Source organism: Podarcis melisellensis, assembly GCF_964234715.1.
Source record: "Podarcis melisellensis genome assembly, chromosome: 6".
Classification (NCBI taxonomy): Eukaryota; Metazoa; Chordata; class Lepidosauria; order Squamata; family Lacertidae; genus Podarcis; species Podarcis melisellensis.
In genome coordinates this window covers 56454553-56473942 of record NC_138538.1, presented here as the reverse complement: position 1 = coordinate 56473942, position 19390 = coordinate 56454553, and the positions used below count along the sequence as shown (strand labels likewise).

Genomic DNA, 19390 nt, shown 5'->3' with positions numbered 1-19390 from the left:
TATACTGAGAGGGTACTTGAGCTCAGAGAGCAAAAATAAAAGTGCACAGACTGCAGGGGGAAGGTGGCGGCTGTCAGGGACACGAGTTCTTTTCTGGGACCTACCCCAGAGAACTTCTGAGGTCTGTAGATGCTCAGGTCTCAAAGTTTCATTCCGGTGCAGAAGAAAAGAGGTGTGCAGCATCAGTTCCTGCGACTGGCAGGCATTACAAAGTCTCTGTGTTGACTTGGCCTGCCTTGGTATACATATTTAGGAGCCTAGATTTCTACCTTGGTGTAGCCAATGGAGCAGTGCATCGACCTGGCTGTATCTCCAGTTTCTCCAGCTCAGGCTACTGTCCTTGCAGACCCTGAAAGTGCACCTTGCATGTCTGGATTTGGTGTGATTGAGTTGGTCTGTAGCTGTGGTGGGTTAGGATAAGAGGGAGTGACTAGACCAAGGTCATTCAGCTTCATGGCTGAGTGGGGAACTTAGTGTGGTTCTCTGCAGACAGAATATATTGCACTGCAATGGTATACCACACTTTCCCAATCGGTTTCTACCAGCTGAAGGTGAGGGCAACTGAAGAAGGGCAGTTTAAAATTTAGTTTAAATTTTGCTTATCAATTATCTTTAGATACAGATTTCCAGAACATTTAGAAATCCTTGCTTAGGCTTCCTTTAAAAGCTCTTACATTTCCCTTTTCATATTAAACTGTAATCAAGCTACAGGATGGGTCCATAAAAATGGCATCATGGAGCAATGGAGATTTATTATGCTTACTCCTGGTGATTTCAAGAAAATAATGTGCAGAGATTGCAAGTAGAAATGTATTTTCTTCTCAAGGGTTTTTCCTGAACAGCCACGGAAGGATTCAGGAGTAGTAACATTGGATTCTTTCCGTCTCAGGGGCCAGCACTGGCAGGAAAGGGTTTGCAAACTTAATTCTGCTCTCTCTTTACAGTTTTATTGCTTCTTGGCGTAATTGGAAGCAGAAATTGACCTCACAATGGGAACTTAGGCTGTGATTTGCAAACCAGTTCCAACTTAGAAAACCCTCTTGGTTTCAGTAAGGCTACCCCAGAGTAAGGAGTTTCAAAACAGCAACCTATGTCAGCAAGCACAAAGTGCCTGTGGCTTTTGTTAATAGTGTTTTGTTTTGTAAAGTGATGGTGAATGACCACCATTCAAAGCAATGTTTCTCAAACTTCATGGAGTCATGAGGCCTCCTCCTTTATATGTGTGAGATCTTCTAGGCCTCCCACAACCTGGAAACCTATTTGAACTGAGAAAACCAAGGGACCATCCACACTTACATCTTGTCCCATGCATTTTAGGTACAAGTCTGCATTTCAAAGCACTGTGACCAAGCGCTTGTTCTTTTGCCCCAGTACTTTCCCCACAAAATCCTGCTGTTTAACGTCGACTCAGAAGAAGAAGCAGTTTGAGACCTGTGCCTAGAAACATGGTCGAAAAGAAAGCCCGTACACCCCGTGCATGCTGATTCTTCTTCATCTCATTCTTCTCATTCATTTCATTTCATTCTTCAATTCCTACATATGCATTGGATCTAGTCTTCTCTACTAGCTCCAGTGGGGGCTTCCAGACTGTCACTTTTGGAGGCAAAAGGGCAGATTCAGGTTGGACAATTACAGTTGATTGGGGGGAGTCTTGCACAACAAACCCGCTTCCCCTAAAGATCAGAATTTTTTCTGTAAGAAAGTGAGGGGAAACGCACTGGGTAGTGTAGGTTGACACTTGCTTTGATACAATGTCATCTAACCCTTCTGCAATGAAACCAGAATGAATGCTCATTAAATAAACTTGTCTAATCTCCCTGCAAACAAATCAACAGTGAAGATACAATGAAGGTAGTCTGGGAGCACTCACTGTGTCTCCTCTCACCTCATCACTTTTTCGTTTGAAATGGCAGGGCCTATAATCTGTCCACTGTCTGTCCTCATTTTCACATGCCTTGTTTTGGTTCTTTTTATTGCTTGGAGAGATGGAGATCTGTATGACAAAATTTATGTCCCTTTTCTGGGCAGGGGCGTAGGATGGGGGGCGTGGGGGCCCCTTTGCCCCGGGTGTCATCCCTGAGGGGGTGACAAAATGGCACACCGCGGGGGCGGCACTTACCGCGCGGCCTGGCCTGCAGTGCACCTGAACCTCTTGTCTCTCCTGGGAGTGGCACGGTGGCTCAGGCCCCGCACTGCCTGAAACAGCCCCTGTTCCTGGGTCTGCGTACACACCTTATACGGTATTTAAAATGCACTTAAAGCACATGACTTTCCCCAAGGAATCCCAGGGACTTTCGTCTGTTAAGAGTGCTGGGAATTTTACCTCAGTGAGGGGTAAACTACACTTCCTAAGATGCTTTGAGGAAAGTCGTGTGATGTAAATGCACCTTGAATTGTAACCTCTCTCTCATTTTAATATGTTATGCTTTCTTGCTTCCAGATGTTTGTGGTGGGGTGCTCACCGGCCTCTCAGGATCAATAACAAGCCCTGATTACCCCGAGAATTACCCCAACAATGCCGAATGCCATTGGGTCATCCAGGCAACTTCAAATTCTGTCATCAAATTGATTTTTGTGGACTTCCAGATGGAAAACAGCGAGCAGTGCAATTTTGATTATGTGGCCATCTTTGATGGGCCAACTATGGGGGATACACTCCTCGGTCACTTTTGTGGGCATGTGAAGCCTCCGGACATCTCTTCTGCACAGGAACTGCTGGTTGTGTTCAAATCAGACTTTAACATTGCAGGCAGAGGCTTCAAAGCATATTTCTTTTCAGGTATGGAAGACAATTCTACCTGTACCTTATGCCAATATCAAGTGAGCAGAGGCATGGCAAGTTTTGTGGAGTCTCTGTTAGCACAGGAAGTCATCCTGCGGTCCTTCCAGACATGGAAATTTTAGCAGCACCTAAATATTGCTGGTTCTACTTTAAGCTGGAAGTGGAATGCCAACTCGGTTTCTAAACTTCTGGAATCCAAATAACATTGTGTGACCAAGAGGGAAGCCTCACTTAATTTGGCCCCAAATGTTTCAGGGTGTGATTATCACTGGGATCCTGGTATGGGCAAAAGGGCTAAATGCTTCCTCTTGCCTCACTCCAGCGCCACTACAATGCAAAGAGGGGAAGAAAAAAACATGGATACCGTATAGTGACAATGCTCTTCAGAAAGTGAATGGTTAAAGTGGCAGAGTTGATTTCTAGAGAGGAAAGGCAGACCATAGAGAAGGAAATGGCTAGAGAAATGCAAGCAGGCCATAACTGGCTCCAAAACCGACTGAACAGCTGTGTGATAGGCCATTTGCACCATGGGAGATTCTGCAGCTATCCCACTGTTTATTTGTTTTATAGTCAATTTCTGAGCTCTGGAAGCAAAATGGTAGCTGAACAGGGAAAATATGGGAAGAGTATGCTTTGGTCCTGACTTTTATGCAGATGCATCTTAAGAGGAGAATGAACAAGTACAGCTTTTCTCAGAAAATACTTGGTGTGGAAGCAGCCTAGGGAAAAATGGGATATATCTACTCATTCCTCAAAAAAAAACTTAGCTTTTGTATAAATTGAGAGATGGATCCTGACCTCAGTAAAGCAAACAAACTAGCATTGCTTAAAACTGAAGTTAGTATTTCAGCCTTTGCAAATCTTAAACCTTTTATGATATGTTCCTAATCAATAGGATCCACCCTATGCTAAGCTTTGGCAACATTATATTAGTTTCTAATGTTCATTTTGAAGATATGTTTGCTTGTTGAGTATTTCTTCTGAATGCAATCCCACATCATGAAATCTGAGATTTACCACATCCTGGAGAACCTTGGTGTTTGACCAGCCTCCAGGATGTGGCAAATCTGAGATCTCACCACACTGATGCATATTCAGAAGAAATGTTAACCACAGAAAATGATTAGTAAAAATCACATTGTGGCAACTTCACCACATTCAAAAGGAGCGTGAGAATTAAGGCACAGAACTAATCTACACATTTAAAAAAGGGCACAACCTGCAGGAGCTATAAAACGTACAGGAGAGGGTTGCATGTTTTCTGCCTCACATCAAACACAAACATACAAAACTTTATTCCTAAGGAAAGCCAGCCTGTCAGCGAGAAAAGGTGTGCCTTGGTGTTCTCCCAGATGCACTACCTTTCTATGTACAGGGATTTCTCCATCCTTATCTGTATTATGAAGTCTTTTAGCCCTAGGACAGCTTTACAATGTGCATTTTCCCAGAAGAGCTTGCCAGCTCTACGTCAGACTAGGGGATTTTGCTATAGGGCTTGGACAAAGGTCTCCCATTGGGACACATGGGCTAGGGAATATGCTGTTAGGTTATTCTATGTCAGTAGGTATATATCAAACTCACTAATGCATACATTTATATGGACACCTTATCCTGGTGGTCGTATGCATTTCTGTGTTCATTACTTGTTTGTAGGACTGCATTGCAAAACTTGGAAAAGTGTGAATTTTGAAGGATGGCTACAGTTTGGTTCTTGTATTGTTTAAATGTGAACTGAATCCAATTTCTCCCCATCCCTAATCTATACATACACATCAGCATATGCAGATTTTATGCAAACCTCTTCTTTTGATGATGCATTTCCTCTTTTGGGTGATGAGCAAGTGGCTACCCTACAGCCAAGCGAGGGGGGGCGGTTAAGAAGTTGAAATTGCATTTCCCATTGGGTTGAGGAGAGGGATGTGGGAGAGAGCGAAGTGTTTAGGAATGTCTTACACAGCACTACAAGAAATTAAAGTTCATTCTTTGGGCTGTCTGAATTGTATCACACTCTCTTTGTTCTATAACCAGGTGCATGTCAGGAGGTGTACACAGCCGTCAAAGGAAATTTCTCCAGTCCTCAGTATCCCAACTATTACCCCAATAATATCAAGTGTCACTGGGCCATTCAGCTGCCCCCAGGATATCGAATCAAAGTCTTCTTCCTGGACTTGGATCTGGAGGGGCGGAACAGCCTGACAGATGGCTGTGATTATGACCATCTGGCTGCGTTTGATGGAGGCACCGAGAAGGCGTCTCTGCTGGGGAAGTGGTGTGGGAGAGAAATGCTGTCTCCTATTATATCCAGTAGAAACAAGCTGCTATTGGTCCTTCACACAGACAGGAACACAGCCAACCGAGGTTTCTCTGTTGCATACATCGGAGGTATGGCCTACCATCTGATCTCTTTCACCCAGATTTTCTGTTGTGTGGAATATTTGCGCGGGGGGTAGGGGGAGTTTATGAACAAGAGAATCCAGAACAAGCCTGAAGATAATAATCATTGTTGAAAATGAGCATGACACACAAATGATAAGTTGTCAGAAAGTACTTGCGTTTGTGTGTTGGGAGAAAATACCAAAATTATTAATGCAGTGGCATACAAATTATATAAAATTTTGAGGGAAAGCTATGTAATCAGTGGTTTTCTGTTTTGCATGCAGTTTTCCAAACTGTGTCATTGTTAAATACATATGGTCAGAAAGTATTTGGTAGTTCATACTTCGTTTCAGGAGAAATATGGGCAATTTTTCAACCCTTGCTTTGCTATTTCTTTACTCTAATATTTACTTAACACAGGTTGTATTTCTGTGATGAGCTTTGCAAGAGGCCAGCTGCATAACAGCTAAAATTGGAAGTCTTGTTTAAGTCATCTAGAGTGAAGTCATCCAAGACGGATTTTCTGCAGTATACTTGCTCTGTGTCATATTGGTTTATATTGTGTAGGCTGAAATCTGGTGGGCTGGTATTGGCAGAATGAGTTGGACATTTTATTTTGAGTATTCTCAGTTGTTTGGTTCTGTTCATTTTAGTGCTGCAAAGTGCACACTTCTTCACTGTGGGTTCATACAGTCATAATAAACAAAATGAGAGAAGCTTTAGAAGAACTGAGGTACTAGATCAGACCAGAGCTCCCTTGACTCTTGGTACCAGCTAAAATATACAGGATAAAGAGGTTGGCTGCAAGGACAAAGATAAACACCTGTATGTATGTATGTATGTATGTTTATTAGACCAACACTTCACCTTCTCAAATGACTTCGGGTGCTTCCAGACATGGACAATATCATAAGGGCCAACCCGATACATTTTGCCGCTGTAAGCAAAATGGTTGACAATGCCCCTGCCCCCATGACACATCCCTCCGCAAATCCGGGTCCCAATCCCGCCCTCTCTCTGCTCTGGGTGTCATGCCTGTGCTGCTGCCAGCCCTGTCACTGCAACTGTACCCTCACCTGCGACTGCGCCCATGCTGCTGCCACAACACAACAGCGCAGTACAAGCTGCAAAAATAATTGGGGATGCATAGATCTTAAATGGATGTGTACAGTGCTGAAAGGGAGGGCGCAGGATCTCGGACAAGAACTCCCAACTGTCATGATCAGGGGCTTCATATCCTGTGTCACCAGTAGCATAAGCCCACCACACTGGGTTCTGATGTGCCATCTAGACAGTAATACCAGCCTGTTCAGCACCCAGTCAGCTGACCCCCCAACGACCAATCCCAGGACGCCATGTCCTATAAAGGTTTTGCCTCAGAGCTTGCTTGTCTTTGGCAATCTGAATGGCTTCCCTCAGAAGTTAGCCTAAGCCCCTGCTCCCTTTCTCTGATTTTTCTCTTGGATCTTGGGTTTGACTAAATGTATGCTTCTGCTTTGGACCTTGACTTCTGCTTGTTTTGGACAGGACACCTGCTTCTGGCTTACATGGGCTGACAACAAGCTCCATTGGGTCCCAGAATCTTATTGCCTGGAGCCTAACTCTTGCTGAAATCTGGCAGGATAAGATCTATGACGCCTAATCATACATAATAAGCATCACTCACACTTTCACTCCACACACACACACACACACACACCTAAAGCTGGGCAGCAAACAGCAGTCTTGCTATTGACTAATAGTGTCTCAGGGATGTGTGAGGGATGATTTCTATCTTATTTCTGCATGGGACATTCCTTCCTGCATAGTACCAATGGCCAGCCTTGTATGTGTTTGCTGAACTGCACAGCAGGAACTGGTTTCTTTGTCCCAGGTCAGAGCCAGTGGTGTCAATCTCCTGTGGTGGATATTAGGAAATGAGCAGCAGTTAAGAGATGCGCCTTCTATTTCACATTGCTGTTGTTAAGCTGGAAGTAGGGTTTAAAATTACCAACCGAATGTATTTGAGGATTTCTCAGTGAGCTTTGAAAAAATGAACTCAGGAGTGAAAAGGCGTAATGAACCTTCCCAAACACTAAACTCTGTGCTGCCCAGAGTCACATCTATGATCACTGTGGTGGTGTCGATTATTATCTAGTTTCAAATCTGTGCTTTAGCTCATACTATTATTTTCTGCACGAAGATAATATTATTTTCTGTATGAAATACTGTGTACCACTAAAGCAAATGTTTCAGTTCACTTAAAAGTTTGAGCCTGCGGCCTTTACCACTGGTTATGTCTTATTCCCTGATTCACTTGGTAAAGTGCAACTTCATACTCAGGTTGGATCACTAACAAACATTAGCCGGGTAGCTCTTTGAGGCTCTGCTTTCTGTTAAGCCCTGGCAGGGGCAAACGAAGGGGGGGGGGGACATCCCTGGTGCTATCATGGACAAAATTATCAGTTACTGACCTACCCTCCATGAGGTGGTTTGGGACCCGGCGCTGGAAGCCTGCAGCCAAATATCTGGTCAGGAAATGCATATATGCCCATATAGGACTTTAGAACACAGGACATAGACTTCCCTTTAGACAGCGCTGTATCAGGTCCACTGACATATCTGGCTAAGACAGTGTGATTCATCTGTGGGAATGCTGCCAGCTATTTGTTATTAACCTCCGGTGATTTCAGGGAAGGTTCTTCCTTTCTTTTGTTTCCCCTCTCGCAGTTGTCCTCATGAATGTCAGCTGCACACGGACAGAGTTTCAGATCCAGATTCCCACACAGTCACTGGCTCAGCTGGAGAGGAATAAGATATATTTAGGAATCCCGTCCTGCCCTGCACAAGTGGTCGGCTTGAATTTTAGGATACATGCAAGGTTTGAAACCTGTGGTACAGAACCGCAGGTAAGTGATCGGTGTGTTGTTTTTTTAAAAAAGTTAGGCCTGTATAAATTAAGGCCATGTCCAAGTAAAATATGTTGGCTGCCTGGACCCTGTATTCTGCATCAGCAGACGGCACAATTATTATCATTTGTTGCCTCTGGACCAATTCTCAGAGCATCTGCTCCAGGATTTGTTTCCGTAGCCGAATTAGTGAAGTTCTCCTGTGTGGATTACCTGCTGTCCCTTACTGCTGGCTGCTTCCTTTGCTTGTTCAACATAAATAACAGGGAACTACAAGGCCAACACACAGTTGTGTCATTGAATGGATAAGAGGAGAAGAAGAAGAATTACTATTGGAGGAGTGAAGATGAGGCAATGCAGATGCAGTTATTATTTATCTTGTACATTTGATATGCTACCTTTCTTTCACTATGGAACTCAAGGAAGTGTACATGGGGGATCCCATGGGAGTCTCCCATCCTGGGTCTCTCACCCCACCTTCTCTCTGTTTCTGTCTCTCTCGCACACACATACTCTGACATTTCTCCACACCACCTCTGAGATGTTACACACAAACACACAGGGGAAATGTTACATCTATGGGTGAGTATTTGAAGGAATGGAAAGAAGTATTTGGGGTAAAGCACATTCTAACGTTTGTTGTTGGTTCTCCCCTTTCCCCCTTTTTTATCCTCACCACAACCCTATGAGGTAGGTCAGGCTGAGAAGCATCTGTCTAAGATAAAAGTATCCTCCATTATACTCTGAAGTAAGCGGCCTGTGAAGTGATGCCTGGATAAAAGTTTGTGGTGTAAATGTGGTGTTTTGTTTGAACTGTACCTCATGTGGCATCCAAGCATGGGCAGAAAGCTCATCATGACTCAGTTTTTGTTCTAAGAAGGTTTTCCAACACTCTGGCTGATTAGCCTGGTCTAATGATTTTTCTGGAAGAAGGTTTCATGATAATCAGAAAGCATACCGACCACTGTGAATGGGGAACTCAGATCTGGGGTTTTTTTTACTAAGCAAAATCCTTCCAGATGTTCAGCGTGTGTTAAATTATCCTCAGGTTGCACAAAGAAAAACTAAGAGCTAAACCAGAGTAACATTTAAGGTGGAGTTTCACATATTTGTTGGGCACTTTTCTTTTATAAATGCAAATAGCAGCCTCTGCTAGGGGGTGTTAAATATCAGGATCAAAGCAGGGAGAATTTAACTCCTTCCACCCTTCTGCAGACCTTAGAAAAAGATCTCATTTTAAGCATTGGGAGGAAATTTCCTCTCAGCAGCTAACAAGAGTGAGTGTACTTCAAATAGGATTGTGGCATGCAAGGAAAAGGTTAAAACACCACAGCACCAATAACACCTTCAATTAGCACTATGCTGCTTTGGGGTTGTTGTTTTTAAAACCACCGAAAAACTGCTCCTAAGTCCCACATTTTGTTTTAATATAATTTAGTATATTTTTTATTGATTTATCATAAACGTACGTACAAACTGACACATAATCATACAAACCATAACAGAACCATACACTGAGTATATTTTGTATATAATTTTTTTTTACAGAGGTGCAGTTCCATATAGCCAAGATTTTAAGATGAGTCTGTGTAGTGGCGCTGTGGTCTAAACCACAGAGCCTAGGGCTTGCCGATCAGAAGGTCAGCAGTTTGAATCCCCGCAATGGGGTGGGCTCCCGTTACTCTGTCCCAGTTCCTGCCAACCTAGCACTTAAAAAGCACGTCAAAGTGCAAATAGATAAATAAGTACCACTCCGGTGGGAAGGTGAACGGCGTTTCCATGTGCTGCTCTGGTTTCACCAGAGGTGGCTTAGTCATGCTGGCCACATGACCCAGAAGCTGTCTGTGGACAAACACCGGCTCCCTCAGCCTATAGAGCGAGATGAGCACCGCAACCCCAGAGTCATATGCAACTGGACCTAACACTCAGGGGTCCCTTTACCTTTTACCTTATATAGTCCAACCACAGCAAGTAGTCATGGGAGGAGTACTTATATGACTCTCCATATTTATATAATTTAAAAAATGGAGACGGATCCACTTCAGAACTGTCTGATTTGGCTTCACCCCAAACTACATGTCTAAGTCTGACCAGATATTCAGATAAAGCTGTGTTCCATACATTAGGAAAACATACCTCTCTCATAGGTATATTGGATGATTTCCAGTATAGGGCTATCTGGCTACTGATAGTAGCACCAGCACTATATTTTTGTAAGTTATAGGTGATACATTTTTGAAAGTAACCATTGCTTTGGGGTGCAGTTATTGTCTGAGTCCTGGGAAATTTCATTTTAGGTCCCTGTCATCTGTGAAGCTGTTGATGTGCAGGTGGCAAGGCTCACATTAAAGACCCTAGATTAAATAACTTGTCTATGGCCACCCAGTGAGCAGAGAAAGAAAGAGGAAACGAGGGGTGCTCATTCCTCGGTCAATGGCTTGGCAGTCAAAGGTGCTGAGCATCCAAACGACATTGAAATGAGGCTATGCGCTGCTGGGGAATACTAGATAACTTGTAAATTATTCATAATATTTTCATGTATTTATTTTCAACATATTTTCATAACTGTGGGAGCTAAGCCAAGCTTCCTCATGACATAGTTTTGACTTGTCATGATCAAAGAACTGGTAGTCATAAGTTCAACTTGTTTCCCTTTATTGTACCATTTTGTGATTCCATGAGGTGTGTGTAAAAGAAGAGAGGAGAGGCCTTTTGCTTCATTCATTCCTCACCTGCCAGTCTAGGTAGGTCAGTCATACCAGGCCTGAGGTTCTCTGGTCCCTCTGCCTCCAGATGAGAGTGGATCCAAGGGGCATATTTATGAGGGGAAATGAGAGATCATCAAGCCTTCCCAGCTCTTCCCTGAACCCCAGAGACTTTACTTTTCTCTGTCAGATCCAACGTATACAGCCCTGTGAGGGCGGGAAATACCCCTTTGAGTCCAGCAGAAAGTCCCCAACAGCCAATTTTATTAAGTTTATTTAGAATAAAAGGACAAGGTAAAAGCAGAATGGCACATCAAAAAGAAAACATTTCAAGTCTATTTCTCTTATTGTAGCTACTTATAAACATGCTCCTGGCCTCCTCAGATAGATGGTCAGCTGAGGGACCTATTTGGCAACAGTCATCTTTTAAAGAGTTTCTGGCCCAGGTGGGTCTTGATTGACAGGTGGCTATGTCCGCCAATCACAAGGCAGTCACTCACATAGGCAGAAAACACCCAGGGGCTAAAACAGTCAAGGTGGCAATAAGTTGGAGGTGGGGGCTGTTAAGGTGCCTTTCCTGGACTGTGGGCATGACTTCTCTGCTGTGACAGAGAACAAGCGATACGAGGCAATCTTAAGGTGATGGGAAGGAGCCGTAGCTCAGTGGCAGAGCATATCTGCTGTACATACAACAGTTCTCAAGTTCCATCCTCAGCATCTCTAAGTAGGTCTGGGAAAGATTCCCTGCCTCAGACCCTGGTGAATTACTGGCAGTCAGCATAGACAATACTGAACCTGGTGGACTATTGGTCTGAGTCCAAACAAGGCATCTGCCTATGACAAGTCACCATAAATGAGGCTTTATGGGGCTAAATGAGGCCACAGTGTGAAATAAACCACTTTTAAAAAATACGTCCAGAACAAGGGTCTAATAACCATGTGCATTTGTTGCTTTATTTTTGGCAATGATGTCACAGCAGGTCAGATGTCCAGCAGCACGATGGGATGATAATCCAATGAGTAATCCAATTTTGCTTTCTCTAGTTTCATGGAGTTTGAGAAGGACTTTTTTTCTGGCAGCAGATCCGTCTGCTTCCTTTGTGCACTCTTCCCTCTTTGAAAGGGGAAGCTCTACAAGCGTTTTAATGCAGGTTCTTCTGATAAAGGCCTACATTGATTGACTGATGTACTGTGGCTGGAAGGAAGGGTATGGACTACCAGCAGAATAAAAAAAGAATTATTCACCAGCTGTGAGTAGCTCATAATCAGGCCAATCGTATTGATTTTCTTCCCGTCTGCTCTGCATCCATAGCATATGCAAGTCAGATAGTGGTACCAAAGATTCCATCACGGAAATATAAAAATCAGTACACGTGCTGAATGTCAAAGACAAAATGCACATAACTTCCCTCTGCTCTATTCAAAGCTTGCTCCAGTTTGACACTAGTACAAACTGTAATCCACCTAATTATCTCACTGTGTAAATATACTGTGTCTTCCTGACCTAAAACTTTACCTGTAAACCTACCAAGTTATGTTGCCACCTATCTTTTCTCTGTATAGCCCTGCATAATGCTGTGATCCACAAAGCTGAGCACAGTTTACTGTCCAGGGGTGGTGGCCCAACAGGGGCCACTCAATAAGCATCTGATTTTGCCTGGCACTGCAGAAACCCAAAAAGATATTAAGCATATGGCAACCACAATATGTTGCTTGAGAGCTGTGTTCAGCTTGGTTGTTGTGGAGCTGGTCAGGCCCACCTGGATTCTGTTGCCTTGCATGGCATTATGCATCTTATTTTAGCTAGAAAACAAAGAGGATTAACAATAAAATTATTTAGATATATAAAAATTTATTTATTTGGTTTTTCAGATCAAACTTTTACTGTCACATATCAAACATACAACATAAAAACAATATTGCAAGGAATCTCCTGGACTTCACTCCCCCCCCCCTTTGTGGGTCTTATTGTTAATCATTTCCTCCTGCATCTTTTATGATAATTCAAATCTTTTACATCTCCATTGTGTCCAAAACTCACCATTAAGCTACAAGTGATATCCCAAACCTACTCATGATTTTAACTGTTTGCAATGGTTTTTAAGGTTATAATCTCCCCCCATTCCTTATTAAAATTTTGGTCTTCCTGATTTCTGATTCTTCCGGTCATTTTAGCCATTTTGGCATAATCCATCAACTTGATCTGCCCTTCTTCTCTGGTAGGTAAAGTCCCTACCGGATTAAAAATAAATTAGTACCTCACAAAGTAAACCTTAGACAGCCTTACTTCTTTAGAAGATTTATTACTAATGTAGAAAAGGAAGGTGTTCACTGGCTGCACGGTGTTAAAATAAAACACTTTTCTTTTGCTTGTGTTTCTTCTTTTATAGAAAAGAAACAACACGTCTGTGATTGTCAGCATCCTGTATATTGACTTTTCAGATGGAAATCAGGAGGACATTCACCAGTATGAAGTGCAGTGTGAACCCAAAAGGAAAGAGGCCTCTGTGAATCTTATCTCTGGCTCTGATCCCTACAGACTGAACCAGTATGCAGAGAACCTGGTGGAGTCCCAACAGCAGGATATGGAGGCGGCAGAAGTCTACGAGAGCAAGGGCCAGGACACCAGTGACATTGTCTTCATCAGCATCTGTATTCTTGCTGGGGTTCTCATGATCATTGCTATTGTCGGGTTAGTCTTGCTATAGGGATGCAGCCTTTCGGGCACCTATCCCCTTGGCACTCCTTCCATGTCAGCTACTCAATGAGACTCACATGAGAGGCAGCTTGTTCTGGAGCTGGGTTAAAATGCTCACTTATAGTGGCAACTCACCACATCAGACTAGCCTTGTCCCCTGCCAGTTTAGATCTGAACAGGACTCCTGAGCTTTTGCTCAAAATCACATGCTTAGAGTGTATCTGCGCCAGCACAGCTTCTTAATACTCGTTTTCATTTAATGTAAATTTGCCCCTCATTTCCCCAGTACTAATCTTCGTTGGTGGCAAGGGGAAATTATAGGTATAAAAGGAGAATTCCTGGATGCCAAGATCGAACTTTGGGGAAAGTGTTTTTTGGTGAGATAATCCCAGCAGAGATTTATAATCACAAAACATGCAGCAAAGTGGGGGGGGGGGGAGGCTGTTAGATATTTAAAATACATCCTTGTGAGTTCCAAAATGGTCCCTTTTCTCTCAGCATAGAAAAAGATCACATGATCACATGTTTGGTACATTAAAAATTGGTTTCCTTACAAACATGTCAGGTTCATATACTTTTCCATACATCATTCGGAAAACATAGGCAGTAAAACTTGACTTAGTTACAGTGATGAAAGTTCCTAAATTATTGGTACAGGAACACAAGAATGGCTTGTTAGAGCCATACAGTCTGTGCTTGGAGCAACCAGCTCAGACCTCACACGTTGAGCTTCTCAGGCAGGTTGCGAGAGAACAATAGGTTTGATTACCTTCCTCCCGAGGTGAGGGGGTGTGACCTAGCTAAGCCTGACATGTCGGGTTGCTCTGTGGTTTTAACACCTTTGTGCATTAATTAGACTTAAGCATGTTGATTATATGAGGCTGAGAAATTTTGTATGTATATGTGATCACCTCTCTTAGAATAATTGTGGGTTTCTGGGGATTTCAAAAAAATAGTACTGCTTACGCACAATTACTTCTGTCATCATACACATCAATAACTTTGAAGCAGTATGCAGAAGAGATGGGTGTGAAGAGGTATACTTTAACACTGAAAAAGGCAATCTCAGTATTAGGAATAGGATATGAACATCAAACAGCAAGTAATGTGTATGCCTTCACATAAACTGCCCTATGGCGTGTCCCTGTTTAAAATTCTATGTTCAGTTCTCTCACCCCATCTCTAAAAGGGTATGGTAGAGGTGGAAAAGATACAAAATGGAGAAACTAAAATGATTAGGAGAGATGGAGCACCTTCCCTTATGGAGAAAAGCTTAAGAAGACAGAGAGTCTTAATGTTGCTTTAAAGAGTGGTGTGACACTTGAACTGCTCTTTAACCCTCCTGCTTGTGTGAAGAAACTAGTGATTAAAGAACATTAACAAGTAACTAATCCACATTAAGAGATCTTGAGTGTGTACTCTTCTCTCCTTTGAGAAGATATCACACTGCTTATGGAATAATGGAAAAATCACAGCAGCCTGTAAGAGACATTGCAGCAGAAGTATTATAGTTCCTTAGCATCTTGATAACCTATAAGCCAGATGCTTTTGTACCCATTAGGAGCAGAGGGTTGGTGTGTTCATATGCCAAGGGTAGGGTGAGGAACTCACAGTTTGTTCATACTACATATTGCTCTTTAGACTTAAGAAGTCAGCCTCTGACATGATAAAAAACTTTTAGAGTCTTGAAATAATTCAGAGTCAGTATTCCATTTCTCTTCTTAAAGAGAAAAGATGCACATCAATTCTTCCCTTTCTTAATAAAAAATCTAGCTTTGTTTTTTTGAAAAATGTTTTTTTTTCTAACAATCTAGCTGGTCTTCCATTTAAAACCATAAAGCAAATTTAAATATTCCTGTGACAAATCCAAAAGCTGGTTTTTAAAGTAACAAGTTTATGAGTACAAATCACCTGGGGCAGAACTACACTCGTGGTTTATAATGTTAAGGAATGATTTTCATAATGGAGATGGACACATTACATTTTGCTTGTAATGTTCATAATGTGTTATTAAAATTTGACACCAGAGGACGCTGCAGAGCAACCAGAAACCAGCAGTAGGGAAACTGCGTTTTGACGGATAAAAACAAGGTAAGGAACATTTTTAATTTACCAGTATGCCCTGTGACGCTTTAGAACGATCTATCTAATACCGTTCCAATAACAGTTAAAAGGTCAGTGTGGATCCAGCCCTGGAATCCTATACCCTGTTGAAAGAAATAAGTGCTGATCAAGTGTGTAGGTCCCCTTATGGGATTTTAGCATATGTACAGGTAAAACAGGAGTAGACAGAAGTTAAGCCTTCTTAATATTTTTGTCCTGGTAGTGATTTTGCCTTGCATGGGCAATGTTAACAAACATATTTTTTGTTTTAAGCTTCAAAAGGTCTGATAGTTCATGAGTTCACAATTCTCTGATTACATGCGATACTCATATATTTAAATAATCACTTCTTAGCACATGATATTTCATGATAAATTCATGAAGTTCTACTTAAATGATTTCCACAGAGTGCCTATTTGAGCAAGTCGGTTTCACTTTTAAATGACCAAGAGAGACAGCTATGGCAAGCCTTCAAGCACTTTATTTCTGAAATGTTGCACATACAGTGCTTTGCCACCTTCAGTCTCTTGATGCTGCTCATAGCTTCTTAAACCTAGCAAGGGAAACCAATAACCATTGTACTGACAGTGGGGGACTGGCTATGGCATAATTACAAGTGAAAGGTTCCCCCATTCTGCTCCTTGAAAATTCTGTACTACAGAAAATCTCAGGGACAGGACAGAATAAGTTGAATGTGGTCTGAATTTGTATGAGAGTGCATGAATTGTAGAGAAAAAATAGTTGTTTCTGGGTCAAAAGCATGGGACACCTCAATATAATTCATTGTCCTTTAATCTGGCTGCACCAAGAAAGCCACATCAGACACAACAATATTCCTCTACTTGCCTATACCAGAACTCTTAACTTCCATTACTCCTTTTAAGTCACAAAGAATATTAGGTTTCATGAATAAAGTAGCTGACTTCTTGATTCCCTATTTTTAGTTGTAAAGCCACTTCATATTTTTTCCAAGAATATTTATTAAGGTTTTCAATAATACAATAAAAATCAAAAAGTAAAAAAACAAAAATAATAACAAAAATACAAAAATAAAAAGAATTAAAAAACACATAAAGTTTCCATTACTTATTTTTCATTAACTTATTTCCCAGACCTCCTCATACCTCCCTTTTTTGTATTCCAATTCAAATTATTAGTTCAGCTAATCCTTATTAATAAATTTTAACCTATTTCTAAATCTTTTTTTCCCCCATATTCTCTTAAAGCATTACAGCTGGAAACCACTTAATTTCTATCCGACATCATTCTAAGTTGTAAAGCCACTTCAGGGTCCTTTCCCAAAATTCTCAAAAGTTTATTTCCAAAAGTTACATATATGTGATCCTACTATGATGTAAAAACATCTCAAAATAAACCTTGTGTCCAAACATGGTCCTGACTCTCCAGGATGGAGGATATTTATTTGGGTAGCAATATCCCCCCCCCCCGCCCCCAGAATGAACTATCCTTGAAAGCAGAATCTTCACTAAAGAGGATGAGCCTTCTCCACAATAGTTTCAGAATAATGTCCTTGTGTTTTCAGTGGCAGCATTATTAGCAGATTCTGAAGGCCTCCTCTAACACAAGAGCACACACACAAGTCCCCCACCTAACAAAAGTGAAAAGAAACCGAGACTTGCAGGAGCTTAGACAATGAATTAGACAGACGCAGGTATGACAAGCTGCTTTTCGGATTCCTGATGTACATGTGACTCATGAATACACAAGACAGTTTTCATAGTGGGAGCAAGTGCCAGTACACTGCTGAGAACAAAACTGACAACATCAAAAGAGTTTCACAGGAGGGATGGGAATGGAGATAGGCAAATGCATTAAATCCACTGTTTCACTGCCTAATTTGCCCTGTTGTTGTGTTTTCCAAATCATGCTCATGCTAAAGTCCTGCTCCATCTTCCTGTCACCTTGGAACTCCTTGAGAATGTTCTTCGCTTTGTCCTCCAATTAGCTTGTTGAGCCACCAGTTTTTCTGTTTTCTTATCCACTTCTCCCAAACCTTCTAATGGACACAGATCAGAACTGTGACAGCAAATTTACTGAGCAGGACTGCAAAATAATATGAGAAAGTGCTCAACAAAACATTGTTTCTCTTCTACAAGGCAAAGTCAAGTGGGATGACCGTGCATCCTACTTTACAGAGGATTATCCTCTGAAGCATTGTCCAGTCCAAATACATTTTAAAGTTGCAAGAACAACAAGAAGCGAAAGTAGAAGTCTTGAAGTTATCTATACATGGGCAGCATGTGCATGTCACCTGGTCACAGTCTTTGTCACTATAGTGATATGTATTGCATTTCCACTGGAATTGTGGTAATTATTTTTAATTTTGCAATTGTACATATAATTTAGCATATTCACATTTTATGTAAACATGTTTCCTCTTTTTTTAGTGCAGAAGTGGCCATCTACATACACTCTTTTCTGGTCTGCAGATAGGCACTTTCCAATTGTATTCAATGGAACCTTTGATTTCCTTGGCATAATGTCAGGAGTTTCTCCATGAGAGCAGTAATGATGGACAAGTTTCCCCGAAAAACACTTTGTACACCACTTTTTTCTCTGAAAATGTAACAGTGTGTTCCATGCTGTACTTTTAGTTATCACAATACAACAATAATGTCCAATATGCCTAGCTATATCAACTGACTGGGGTCCAGAAGGTGACCCAGAATTGGCTATAATGGACTGAGGTTTTGCAGGACTGCCATGGCAGAGCAGTTAACACGGAAATGGCTTCCTGAATACAAAAAGCCTGAAAACTAGTGGAATACCAAAGGACTGCTCCTGTGAGAAGGTAGCATTTTTTGTACACATTACCTAGCCAGAGAACTGCCTGGCAAAATTCAGAGAAGTGCAAATTTCAAATGATGGCTGTGTTTCAGTTCATGGATGGTTTCAGAAAGTGCAAATCAGGTGGGCTCACCCTTAAATGTGAACTGCATCAAACTTCTTCCCCATCCCTAACCAGAAAAAAGATCCAGATTCACAATGCAAACTAATTTAAACAAGCCAGTTGGCCCTCGCAATACCTGTGTAGCACGGACTTTGTGCAGGTTGATATATTGATATCTGAAGCTGTAGAGATAAAAGGAACTGTTGGGTTATTTTTGAAAAATAAGCAACCCTCACTTTTTCCTCTCATAAAAAGAAACTTTGTTATCAGGGTCTTGATTTGAGTCAATGTTTGTTGAACTGACACGTTGGTAAATGAAATATTTATGAGCGAAATATTTGCCATCTATGTTAAGCTCCATTAAAGAAACATTTTGTGTGTGTGCGCCCACGCTTTAGAAAAGAAGGCCAAGCCTCTCCCCATCGCCACAAATCCTTTATGTTGGTTAATTGCTATGTATATAACTGTCAGCTTGGGACTAGTATCAACTGAGGCAACTTAAAAGATATAATTAACCTTCTTCTGCAGGGGCAACTACACAGCGACATCAGAATATGTCTGCCAGTCCTTGCTGGTTGTATAATTGCACCGACGCGTGCATAGTGTCCATGTTCACACGTGCTGTTTAATTTGACAAAAAGTGCATTAGTCAGGATCACGCAATCCTGTCCCACACTTCATCTGGTTGCGTAAGAAGATGCAACATGTTGAAAATCAAATGTGCACAGCAGCTAATTGCCCAGTACCATGGAGTTTGTAATGATGAGTGTCCTAATCACACCTCCCTCATGCGTTCTGCTCACCTTCAACGGACTCCTCCTTTGGTTGTTAGTTACAGCCTACTGAAGAATTGTGGGACAATGGGGGGGGGGAGAGTCAGCCCCCACCCTCATCTAATATATCATATATGTCAATGATTTGGCATCT

At 41.8% G+C, this 19390-nt stretch overlaps 1 protein-coding gene across 3 annotated transcripts in view; it reads left to right on the top strand.

Annotated features, from left to right (window-relative positions):
* CDCP2 (CUB domain containing protein 2) overlaps positions 1–16506 on the top strand; it is a 33978-nt gene extending 17472 nt beyond the window's left edge. For all 3 annotated transcript variants that reach the window (XM_081915834.1, XM_081915832.1, XM_081915833.1), the window contains exons 3-6: positions 2441–2779; positions 4811–5164; positions 7868–8046; positions 13142–16506. In XM_081915834.1, the coding sequence (XP_081771960.1) occupies positions 2441–2779; positions 4811–5164; positions 7868–8046; positions 13142–13459 (1190 nt within the window). In that variant the 3' untranslated portion in view covers positions 13460–16506. The remainder of the gene's footprint in view (positions 1–2440; positions 2780–4810; positions 5165–7867; positions 8047–13141) is intronic.
* The last annotated feature ends 2884 nt before the right edge of the window (positions 16507–19390 follow it).